The following is a 13,109-nucleotide window of genomic DNA, read 5'->3' as shown; positions in this document are numbered from 1 at the left end:
ATCAAACTTAAATATGCTGTTATGAATTTTGATCAGCATTCTATAATAAAGTTGAAGAAATGAGAAAATAGACTGCTTGGAAAATGAAAAATGAGCGAACAATTAATGATAGAATTCTGCAGAGCTTTGCTGTAGATTTGTTGGATGTGTGTGTTGTGGTTTCTGATTCTTCCTTCCTGTTTTTGTTCAACTCCGCATGTTAGTTTAGGTTGTATTCCACGATCTCTCCACGATCTTCCATGTTGGGTAGTGGCCTTGACTGGTCGCATAGTTCTTCTCCTGGGCAACTGCAATTCTCTTGGGCTTTCATCATAAGTTGGACTTTTGCTTATGGGCTTCCAAGTGGGCTTCTTGGATTATTTTTCAGGCACAACACTATTTAAATCATCTCATCAACACATTGTTGGGTTCAATAAACTGTTATACACAGAGAATTATTAAGCACGAAATCCACTACCCTCAATATCTACAACAATATACGTACATATATATATATATTCAAGAGATAACACACGAATTAGGGTTTTCGTCGGCGCTGTAAACACGGTAGTGCTGTGTATAATAAGGATTGACATTGTAATTATTCCTGTAATGCGTCAATAATTCAGCAATCTGTTCGAGTTCCTTCTTCTTTTGATCTTCTTCCTTTTTCACGGCATCTTTTTTGGCGTCATCTTTCTTTTCTTCGTCTTTCTGCTTCTCTGGCTCTTTCGCTGGCCCTACTGTCAAAATATCAGTAGTGGCCCAGAGTTTTCTCAACTTGCTCGCCAGTTGGATAGGATCCACATCTCCAACTACTGTTAATTTCTTCTCCTTCATGTTCATTGCTATAGATTCAATCCCTATATATATATATATATATATATATATATATATATAATTTTTCAAAGGCTGAATAGATGCATTAAATTATCAAAAAATTATAAAAGACTCAGCGATGAATACCGGCATATCATTGAAGAATAAAGGGGTTTTGGCACCCATATCTAAAATCACAAGAGATCTGATTTATATATTACTTTTTTGGCATGATCATGACATTTGAAATCAACAATTTTTTTTAAAAATAAAACAAAATCGAAATCAGGAAAAATTACAATTTTGGTCCTATATAATTTGTGATTTTAATCATCTATATTTTCAAATTTCAATTTTTGTTCTGTTATATTTATTTTGATTTTTCAATTTTGATCTTTTTCCAACGTGGCGCCGACATGATACTGAAGTTTTTTGTGTCAAATTAGCACTCATAATGAAAAGATCTAAAATTACCAAAAGCCGAAATATATATGACTAAAATTATAATTTGATAAAATAAATGATTAAATCGCAAAGAAGCAAGCATATTGGACCAAAACTGCCTTAAAACCAATTCGAAGATTACCAAAGAAAATTAATTAACAATGAAGAACATAAAATTTAAATTTTTTATTTTGGATATATACTCCGAGATACCTGATATACGTGAAACTGTCTTTAAAGCCTTTTGCTTCTCTTTGTCATCATTTATTTGTAATTTCAACACCACTTTCTGCAGCCAAGAATATTACACAACCAAATGTCAAAAGCTTTAGGCTAAACAAGAATTTGATCCATTTTATATCACATGAAAATTAATTAGTACATCAATAACATCGTATCTATTATGGCCCTAAAAACCCCACAATGCTTTTACTTAGATAACGTAAAATTGATCGTAATATGATCAACTTTGTAAGCCGGCATCGGTCGTTAGTATTTACTTAGACTTAAATCACGGGGATATATGCAATCAGAGCCAATAGAACTTTACTTAGTTAAACATCATAGGCCAAAACGCAAACTCAAGCTATATTCATCTCATAAACTAAACAAAATTAAAGAAGATTATATAGTATGATCGTCGATGTTCGAATTGTGAAAATCAATTATTAAATTACAAGAAAAGCGAAGGACAAAAGATCATCATCCAGAATCAAATACTCCTGCTGTAACGTATACAAGATACAAATAAATTGAACAAACCACTTTGTGTGTTAGAAAATCAAGAATATTTAAGTGGCGATTAACTTAGATAATTAACGAAATACAAAAAAAAAATTATAAACAAAAATTAAAGAACTTGGAGGGGAATTTCACCTTGGACATCTTGATCCAATTGAGGGTTCTTGGAATTGGATTTGAGATTTATAATAATAATAAAATAATAATTATTATTTGATCAAATTTAAAGATGATAAATGAGAGGCAAGATGAATATATATATATAGAGGTACTAGTGGAGTAATGGTTTGTGGACAAGGGAGAGAAGTACAATGAGGCTTTTTAAATCAATCTCTATGTAATTAATTAGTCAAAAGGAAGATATTAATTCTACTTGAGATTTAGCCAATTTCCCTTGCATAGATTTCTTTCAATGGGGGCACCTCATATGTGGAAGTATGTCATTTTTTTAAAAAAAAAATATAGCATGTTGTATGCAATTTATGCATTATCGAATTATTTATTGATTTCTATATTGTCAAATTTCAATTTTATTTCGTCATCTTTTCTTTTCTTTTCTTTATTTATTTTGTGTGTGTGCAATTTCTATAATTTTTTCATGTGGCGATGATGTGTTAGTTAGTGATACACAATTTTTGTTACATGATTAAAACTCAATTATGACAACATAACAAACTAGAGGAGGAGCCACCCCCAAACTTTTTTTAAAATTTTTTTAGTTATAATAAATATGTGGATTTAATTCGTTTGATTTATAAATTTGTTTTCAAAGAATGCGAAAGCAAGAAACCACATCATCTTCTTCACATCATTTTCCCGTTCAAGTTTCTTCCCACTCGCTCCAAAAGTTCAATTTATATCTAGATAAATTTTTTGTTTCTTTAAACTAGTTTTTTTTTTTTTTTGAACTGTTTGATTTCATTGATGTGTGCTATTGTGGGTTTTTTGAAAATAATTGTGAAGTGAACTTTTTGAAATGATTTCATTTAATTTGTATGATTTTCTATGCCATTTTTGTATTCTCTTCATTGGAAAATGAAAATGATGTGCGTTTTCAAGCGGTTCTTTCATTGTAAATTAGTATTTTATTATATTTTAATGTGTAAATATTTAATTTAATTTAATTTATTTTATTGTCGAATCAGTCAAACTCATAGGGGAAATGTTTTTGGGTATGCCCCTGTAACGAACCAAAATCGCAAAAGATAAACTTCCCCAAATTTTAGATCTTGTTACCCATTGTTTTTGTTGATTTGTAATAGTGTGAATGTATGATATCATTATATATAGGTAAAAAGTTGTGTGAAACGCTCACACGGATCGTATTTTGTGAGCCAGATCTTTTATTTGGGTCATCAATGAAAAAATATTACTTTTTATTGTGAATATCGGTAGGATTGACCCGTCTCACAGATAAAGATTCGTGAGACCTTCTAACAAGATAACTACACTCTTATATATATATATAAATTGACACGACTTCTTCTATATTTAAAACCCTATTTTCTAGAGGTACCCCGTCTTCTACGTTGAAAATAATAAACTTTATTGTTCAAATTTTACACTTTTAAAAATAATAAAACCGACCAGTTAATCAATGTAAATATTAATTAAAAAAGATATAGTTGCATAATTTCATTTTTTAAGCATTAGAAAATGCTTTATGAACGCTGGTTAATTTTTTGTTATATACTGAGTGTAATAATTATCTCTGTTATTGTTTGTAGAGTAATCAAACCCTGGAGTTTGGGTTGTTATACAGTTTAAAATATTTGAATTACATCGTTACTACCAGCTATAACTTTTGGTAAAACGACAAGTGATCGGCCATACAATTAGTATCAGATCCAATATATATTACGACTTCAATTCTCATTTATCACAAACAATACAATTATTGTAAGAAAAATTGTCAAGATTTAATAACTATCCTTGTAGAAAGAGAGATTGAACTGTGGTGCGGTCGGTATACGCTATAAATCTTGATAACATCAAGCAAGCATTCATATAAAATCAATAATTTATTGAGGACGGCGAATACCGTCACCATCAACGCCTTTGCTTTTAATTAAGTTGCATCAAAATTGATAACAAAATAACAAAAATTGGAAATTATAAGGTAAACCAATCAAGCAAGAGCCTTATTTAATTATAGCCAAAAACTAATGTGAGACTGTATCACAGATCATATTTTGTGAGACGGATCTCTTATTTGGGTCATTCATGAAAAAATATTACTTTTTATGCTAAGAATATTATTTTTTATTGTGAATATCGGTAGGATTGACCCGTCTCACAGATAAAGATTCGTGAGACCATCTCAGGAAAGATCTATTATGTTTTTAAAGAAAGATGGTGACGGTGACCTTCAAGGCCGACGTCTTCTTTACTTGTACACAATTAAATACACGTGGTTACTAGCATGGACTTCAATTTTGTTCTTGTTCTTGTTCGACAATGTTTAAATAAAAAGAATCACATATTTTTTTTAAAAAAAAAAAACTAAAAATATGACTAAAATCTACATAAATTTATTAATATATCTTAAATATCTCGTATAATTAGTTACTAAATTATTTATTTTTTCACGTCAATATTATCCATAATTATTTATATTTAATATTGTACATTATTTTATGCATTTACCAGCTTAATCTACTTTAATTTCATTAATAATTTTTTAATTAAATTTGAATTTTATAATAAAAATATAGTTTAAAAGTATAACAATTATGTGCATGCAACGTGTGCATCGAGTAGCTAGTTAGCTTCTATTTAATTTATATATTAGTGAATGTATATATATATATTTCAATATTATAACGTTTTTTTTTTATTTTCTTAAAACATACAAAAATTTTTAAAAATGACACTGCTGATTTTATTTATTAATTTTTTAGGAGAATCCCTTTAAAAGAGATGATAGTTGTCTGCATATGACGAAAGAAGACATCAAGTGGATATTGAAAATGGAGAGAAGTATTTGATGTTCTCAAGGAATTAAAAGAAGGTTTTGGAGGTTTGTGAAAAATTATTAAAGCTCAGATAAGATTGCTGACCATGTATGCATTTTGCAACACAAAATTATGACTCCATGTACTTCAAAAAGTGCATGAAATAAAATAATATAAGTAAAATTATAATTTTATTCCATAAAATTATTTCTTGCAAGTTTGTTCTGTATGTTGTTGAATTTCAATTTTATTATGATATTATTGTATTTTTTCCTTCTAATTTTAACATTTTCTCTGACATATATAGCGCTGACTTGATGCCAATGATGAAGTTAACGTGTACTATCACGTCCCGAAACTCAGGGTTGACACCGATATTGTTTAGCAATCATACAATTAGAAAACAACCAGTCTCGTAGCACAATATAAACCAAAACTAGTTTATATCATAACTTTCAAAATGATAAGAATGTCTTTACAATGAAATAACCGAAAATGACATGATTCAATGCAGAAATGTTACAAGTGAAATAAAATATTAAGCCTAAGATAAAATCTCGAATTTCATCAGCCCCAAAACTGGTCCGTCTCTTCTTCCTCAAGTTGTTCCTCGAAATGATTGTAAGGGGTGAATGATATGGTCTTCACTTAGCAAGTGAAGGCTGTTCGTGCACAATCATAACAACATGTATAATTTTGAAACACATTTCATTCATAACCAGACTCATATCACATGCATAACATAGACCAGACACTGAGATTCCTCTACTATCAATGGTTTACTGATATGATCAGTCCCTAATTTTTACTTATCTAAGAGGACGAGGCCATATAACGGTTACAATTCCAACGTGTAAGGGCCACAAACATATCGTGTTGGGATTCCTACCCATATCAAGTCGAATGCTCACAGTGCCCAAAATCATACCGTGACTATGCTAAGAAAGGGAGTAGAACAAAAACATGCGCTCAAACAAATTTTTTAAAAAAAGAAAAATGCATAAACGAAATTCAAACTTTAAAACAAGCCAACTTATCTAAGAGCTGGAAGAAAACGTGAAGAATTCGAAAACCAAAGAAGAATCATCCAACCGACACTTCGAAAACACAGCAACACATCTACGGAAAATAACTCGTCTTGAAAAATTATTTGCGATTTATTGCACGATTGGATCGGGCTCAAACTGTTACAGTACGTTCACAAGTACGTCAAATAAATTATTAACGGTGAAGATCAGGGTTGGAAGGCGTTTTGGCCTGTTCATGTACAAAAAACTTTAGGTATGCTGTTCTCGCCTAGAATCAGAGCAGTTTTCTTACGAATGATATAAACGCTTAAATTTGTATATGTTGTTCAACACATATGGATGCATGTTCTGAACGGTGGAGATTGGATTCTAAACTCGAGTGAGAGAAATAATTTTCTAAACTTGGATAGAATCGTGATAACCGCAGCAGAATTTTGGAGAGCGAATTTCGAGAATATGGAGAAAATCTCGAAAATTGAGGTGTGAAATTTGAATGGGAGGGTCCTACTATTTATAGGAGTGAGATGAAAATCTTACTATAATTCGATTGATATTCTTTCCAAAATTTGGAGATGCTCCTTCCATATATTTCGAGATACTCATTCCATAAATATTGATATGGTTCTTTGTTGAGAAAAGCTGCTTTGTATGTAATTTTCCTTCCAATTAGGTGGATATCCAGCCATAATTTACTGTGTATCTTGCACTGGATTTCTATTTCCATGTATTTATTGGCTTGGAAGATTTTCTGCATACCATATATTATTTATATTTTCGAATTTACTATAACTCTAAAACAAATTTTTATACATGTCTATATTTAATTAATTACATGCCCAAAAATTTGGGTTCTCACATGTACACTGTTATATCAGAAGTTTCTATAAAATTTTATTAAAATTGCCAAAAAATTGAAATATACATGAATAAAAATCAATTTGAACAATAGCGATTACATAAATTGAAAAGTGATAAATAATGATGATGAAAAAGAAACAATTTCTCATAATATTAATATCAATACAAATATGAGAAATTAAGAAATAAAAAATAATACATCCTTTAAAAGTAAAGAAGCAAGTATGCAACGGATAATGATTACTTGCATGATCCTTTGATCGTTGCCTCACATGAACTCAAGGCTATTTGGAATAATATGGTCGTGCACTATTTATGATTTTCAGGAATAATATTTTTTAAATTGTGTGATGAACGCAGTTGGAGATGAGTAAAATAAGTAAGAAAATGTTTTTTTTTGTCCCGAATTTACGACTTACCTAGTTTTAAAATATATATAAAAATCGTTCCTATAAAAATAATTAGGAATTTAAAAATAAATATTATTCTTGTATACATAAATATATCACAAAAACTCCTATAAAACATCTCAAATATATTTTTATGCTATTTTTTTCATTCTAGATATAGACAGATCAATATGTCTCACATATATAGATCCACGAGACCGTCTCACAAGAGATATATTTTATATATATTTCAAAAAATCATATGAGACTGTCTCACATGTCAATTTTGTGAGACGGTTATCTGATACACGTATGTATGTATTTATACTATTTATTATTATGAGTTCTTTACTCAGGCAGATTTTGCATTTACAAATACTACAAAAAGTTATAGCTAGTGGTAATGATGCAACTGAAATCTTTTAAATAGCACAACAGCTCAAGCACCATGGTTCGATCGCTCTTTCAATAGGGACAATTATTGCACCCAATAATCTCCCTCTCAATAATTGCATTCAATGGGAATCGAACCCATGAATTTGGCTCTGATATCAATTGTAGGACCGAGCGTGCCGCTTTACCAGAAGCTATAGTTAGTGGTAATGGGGCAACTCAAATTTTTTAAGCCGCACAACAGCTCAAGCACCACAGTTCGATCATTCTTTCAGTACGGATAATTATTGCACCAAACAACGGTGAAAGTCAAACTGCTAAAAATTTATTGGAGTAATTAAAAACAATAAGGCTAATATATATTTGGTCTAAAGATTTGGGGGATTTTGATTTGAAATCTTCGCCTCAAATTTATTTTAATTATTTCGGCAAGTTTCAAATTCATTTTTGGAGAGAAACCAAGATATTTAAAATCCTGTATTATCTTAATCTTAATATCTTAATATTTAGTCAAAGTTAAAACTTCAGTAATAACAAACTTTTTAATTGATTTGATGAAATCTTATTCAAAATTACAATTATAGTCTCAATATTTTTTTAATATTTTCTTAAAATAGCATTTCGTTTCAAATCTTCAATCTTATCTTTATTTATATGTTAAAATTAAATTATATTTTTATCTATATTTTAAAATTTTTATAGAGTTTATCACTTCTAATAAAAAATAGAAAAATCATTAATTTTAAAACAATAAAAATTATCATATTTTGATAAATATTTAAGCTATATAAGTATGCAACATGTTAAAAAGTGATAATGGTATTTTTTTCATATTTTATTATGTTGTTTTTAATCCATTATTGCATAATTTTAGGGTATCGAGTCTGCATTTTTTATCTGTTTTATTTATAATTTATGCATACTTTTCGTATCTCACGTGTTTCGGTTGATTTGTAAGTATTATTAGCTAAATTGCGAGTAGACCGAAACATAATGAAGAAAGCAAGTCACGAGTTGCAAGGATAAAAAGAAGTGTGGACTTGAATGGTCTTTCTAAAAACCGGATCATTATAGAGAGCTATTTATTGCTCAATTATTGAATGACATTCTCCGATCGGTTCTAGACATTCAAAGTATTACACCGTCTCAAAAATCAACTTATCTCTACACCAGTCCCAAGAATGATATGCATTTATTTCAAAATCCCAGAAAAGGAAGATCAAGTATAGACTACAAAGTTCTGATGCTGAAAACAGTTTCCATAAAAGGGAACTCCCCAAGAGATGTGATTCAGAACTATGCTGAGCAAAAAGAACATTAAATGCATCGATTAATGAACAATTAATGCTCTTAAAGATGACAGTGACACATCTGTTCAGGGGCTCAGGTTAACGTTGCTTGTCCTTCCCGACCGTTGGAACAATCGGCTATATTAACAGAGAAGTATGAAAGAAGCAAAAAAAAAAGAAAGAAAAACTACTCAATTTCACAGCTGTAAAATTATCATCTGCTTGCATACTTTGAAGATCCAGAGTGCACTCAAAGCTTACTTGATTCATCGCTCAATTAGCACGTATTGAACATAAAGATACTCGATCATTCAAGGATCATTTTCGTGCTACATAAATCAGATTATTCATATCAGTAACCTTTTGGTTATTTGGTTAAGTTGTGGTGTCTGGTGAACTAAGTGTTCTTAAAATCCAGACGTGTAAAGTGATCACTAAGAGTTCCAAAACAGGCAGTGTGATAAGTCCTGATTGGAGTGGGCTGTTGCAAAAAGTTTTTAAAGCCAAAGTCTTTTAGTGGAATCCTTCCTGAAGAGGAAGAAGGGATGACGTAGAAGTATTCAATCTCCGAACATCCATAAAAATCTTGTGTCGTTTATTTCTCGCAAGCACATACTTTTCCAGCTTCATTTTGTTGTAAAGCTTGTCAAAGTTTTTAAGCTGTCATTGGAAATTGTGAACCGTTTTCCGCACTTAATAGTGATTTACATTTCCAACCGTTTGAGTAGAGTTTTCAACTGCCTCAAAAACGGGTGAAATCAAAGTTTTAAAAGCAAAAATTTGAAAGAATTCATTCACCCCCCTCTAAACTCTTTCTCGATCCTAACAAGTGGTATCAGAGCCGGTTTTTCTCAAATATTGATATCTTATAATTACACATGACATCTTTAAACAAAATTCCTATTTTCTCTAAAGAAGATTATGATGATTGGAAAATTCGTATGCAGGAACATCTAGTAGCCCAAGATGACGACATGTGGTATGTCATTACTGACGGGCCAATGAAAATTCTGAAAGTAAATACAGCTGCAACAACAACTGAAGGTGCTCCCCAGATGGTTGAAAAACACCGATCTGAATGAACAGCCGAAGACAAAAGAAAACAAATCTTTATAATGTCGCAAATGATATTCTTTACAAGACTCTAGACAAAAACATGTTTGCCAAAATCAAGACGTGCACTACGGCTAAAGAAATATGGGAAAAATTCACACAACTATGTGAGGGCAATGATCAAACTAAAGAAAACAAGCTGACTGTGGCTGTGGCTATCCAGAAGTTTGATAATGCAAAAATGAAGCCTGGAGAAACTCTTACAAAATTCTACAAACGGTTCAATAGTATCATCATCGAACTTATTTCTTTAGGAAAAGAATATTCTCACCGAGAAATTGCTTTGATGGTTATGCGAGCTCTTTCCAGAGAATGGGATGTGAAAACCATAGTTATGCGAGAGTCCAAAGATCGGAACAAGCTGGAACTCCATTATCTCTTTGCATATCTTAAAGCATATGAGTTCGAGCTTGGAATACGAACTGAAGAAGAGTCATCCACCTCCCAACAAACAAAATCCTTTGCAGCTAACACAGTGACTCTTCCAGTTTAAGAGTCCACAAGTAAGAAAATGGCTGAGCTACTAAGCAATGAAGCCATGTCCCTTTTTGTTAAAATTTTTGGTAAATTCATGCGTAAGAATCAATCACAGATGAATAAACCTTATTTCAAAAAGGGCCATACTGATGATGATCAAGCCTGCTTTAATTGTGGAAAGAAGGGACATTTTATTGCAGAATGCTATAGGTCAGGAAAGGAGGAAAATAAACCGGTTGACAGAAGACGGTCTAAAGACGACCAAAAATTCACCAAAAGGAAGAATCAACGAGTCTTGGTCGCAGAAGAAGATAAAGGTAAGTAGGCTGACTCATAGTCAGAAAGATCCACTTTTGAAGAATCAGCCAGTGAAAGTGAAGATGAGACGACAAAGTGTCTCATGGCTAATGAAGACCCAGAATCTACAGAAGTAATGGTATTTAACTTTGACTCTATTGAATTCACAAGAGAAGACCTGGTCACGGCACTGCATGATATGGTAAATGAGTTCAAAGGACTATCGTAGAAATTCAATGAAGCCAAGGCAAAAAAACAAGACTTGAAAAATAAGTTGACTCTCTCTAGCTGTTCACAGCAAAAAGAGGTTGACAATTTAAAAGTAAAGTTAAGTCGGCTAGCGGCTGAGAATGATGACCTACCCAGACTGTTCCATGCCACATTAAAAGAAAACAAACGGTTGATAAACACAGTCAAAACTTGGAACAAGTCCTCTGCCTCTCTTAACAGGATGCATGAGATGTAGAAACCGGTCGGAGACAGAACCAGACTAGGTTATAGCATCAATGAAGCAGCACTTCAGAAGCACCAACTCAACCGTTATTAGAAAAAGACAGTTTAAAGCCAATTAAATTTGTCAGATCTAGTACGGTATATGAACACGATAAGCCTGAAGTTCAAGGCACTCAGAATGTAAATCTTGAAAATAACATAAGGCGATGTGGTTTGGGATATATCGAAATTGAGAGTGCTAAATCAAACCGATCATGGCTAAGACGAAGGCCAAATACAACCGTTCAAAACAGTTCAGTATTGGCCAGCAGAAAGTCAGGTTCAACCGGATATCACTCAAAAACTAGACCTAATCATTACTACAATAACCAACCTGTTCAAAATAGATACATATTGAGTGATAATAACAGATGGTCAAAACAACATATTGGAAAAGAAAAGACACTGCATACACCACCTGATTATGCACATAACTGCACTCACCTTAGGACACACCAAGAAAAATCCTTCTGGATAATTCAAGTGTGGATTCCTAAGGGTCTAATAAGCTCAAGACCCAAATAGAAAAGGGTACCAATTTCTTATTTAAATGATGTTAGGCATCGAATAAAAAGGACTTGAAAGAAACCATCTGGTTCCTATATAGTGGTTGTTCCAGACACATGACTGGAAGCAAAAATAGTAGTCAACTACATAGGTCCAACAATCACCTTCGGTGATAACTCTAAAGGTAGAGCTGTGGGTAAAGGTAAGATTATCCATGACAAAATTATCATTAAAGATGTACTTCTTGTAGAAAATCTATGCTATAACCTGATAAGAATAAGCCAACTATGTGACAATGGTTACACCGTTGAATTTCAAAAACTCATATGCACTGTTAAAAATGCCGCATATAATATTGTGATAACTGGTCATACAGAGCAAAATACATATGAAGTAAAATGGAATGATGATTGTCTTAATGCACCTACTTGCTTTATCGCCGTAAATGGTAATAAAAATTGGCTTTGACATAAACGACTCAATCATCTTAATTTCAAATATATTGCTACTATTAGAAAACTTAAACTGGTATCTGGCTTGCCTAACATTGACTTGGTCAAAGACAGAATTTGCAATGCATGTCAGTTACGTAAACAAATCCGTTCAACCTTTAAGAACAAAGGAAGAAGCTCATCAGAAAGATGCATGGAACTTCTTCATATGGATTTGTTTGGACCAATACCGGTGATGAGCTTAGGGGAAAGAAATATACTCTTGTGATAATTGATGACTTCTCTAGATTTACATGGATAATTTTCTTAAGCTCCAAATATCAAACCGTGGCTCAACTAATCAAGCTTCTCAAAAGGCTTCAAAACGAGAAAACTGAAGCAGTAGACAGAATCAGGAGTGACAGAGGAACTGAATTTCTGATCCAATTCCTCTCATCCTATCTAGAAGATAATGGCATAAAACATGAACTGTCAGCTGCAAGATCACCTCAACAGAATGGAGTAGCTGAAAGAAGGAACCACACATTGAAGGAAGCAGTTAGAACCATGCTGGCAGAATTCAGTATCTCACAACGGTTTTGGGCGGAGGCCATCATTACAGCCTGTTATACTCAAAATCGGTCTATGATCAATAAAAAACATGAAAAGACTCCATATGAGATCTGGACCGGCAAGAAACCAGAAGTTGGATATGTTCGCATTTTCGGTTGTAAGTGTTTCATTCATATTAATGGCAAGACATAACTAACCGTATTTGATGCAAAAGCTGATAATGGTGTCTTCCTGGGATACTCAGCAGTAAGTAAAGTGTATTGAGTTTATAATCAAAGAACTCTCACTGTCAAAGAATCCATACATATTGTATTTGATGAATCAT

General features: G+C 32.1%; 1 protein-coding gene across 1 annotated transcript; it reads right to left on the bottom strand.

The window, feature by feature from the left end:
- Positions 1–2,276, bottom strand: LOC142534174 (heavy metal-associated isoprenylated plant protein 39-like). Its single transcript, XM_075641108.1, has 3 exons — positions 2,119–2,276; positions 1,456–1,531; positions 1–842 (listed from the first exon to the last, which is right to left on the bottom strand). Exons 1-3 carry the CDS (start codon positions 2,125–2,127, stop codon positions 499–501), a joined length of 429 nt encoding a protein of 142 aa, XP_075497223.1. The 5' UTR covers positions 2,128–2,276; the 3' UTR covers positions 1–498.
- Positions 2,277–13,109: the final 10,833 nt, after the last annotated feature.

This window comes from Primulina tabacum, unplaced genomic scaffold, assembly GCF_025594145.1.
Source record: "Primulina tabacum isolate GXHZ01 unplaced genomic scaffold, ASM2559414v2 Contig406, whole genome shotgun sequence".
In the NCBI taxonomy this organism is placed as follows: domain Eukaryota; kingdom Viridiplantae; phylum Streptophyta; class Magnoliopsida; order Lamiales; family Gesneriaceae; genus Primulina; species Primulina tabacum.
This window is presented reverse-complemented; position numbering and strand designations above follow the sequence as displayed.

What these genes read in the sequence shown, in the direction of transcription:
- LOC142534174 (XM_075641108.1), bottom strand. An exon ending in GACAGTTTCACGTATATCAG is followed by an intron (nt 843 to 1,455) that starts GTATCTCGGAGT and finishes ATATATATATAG; the next exon opens with GGATTGAATCTATAGCAATG.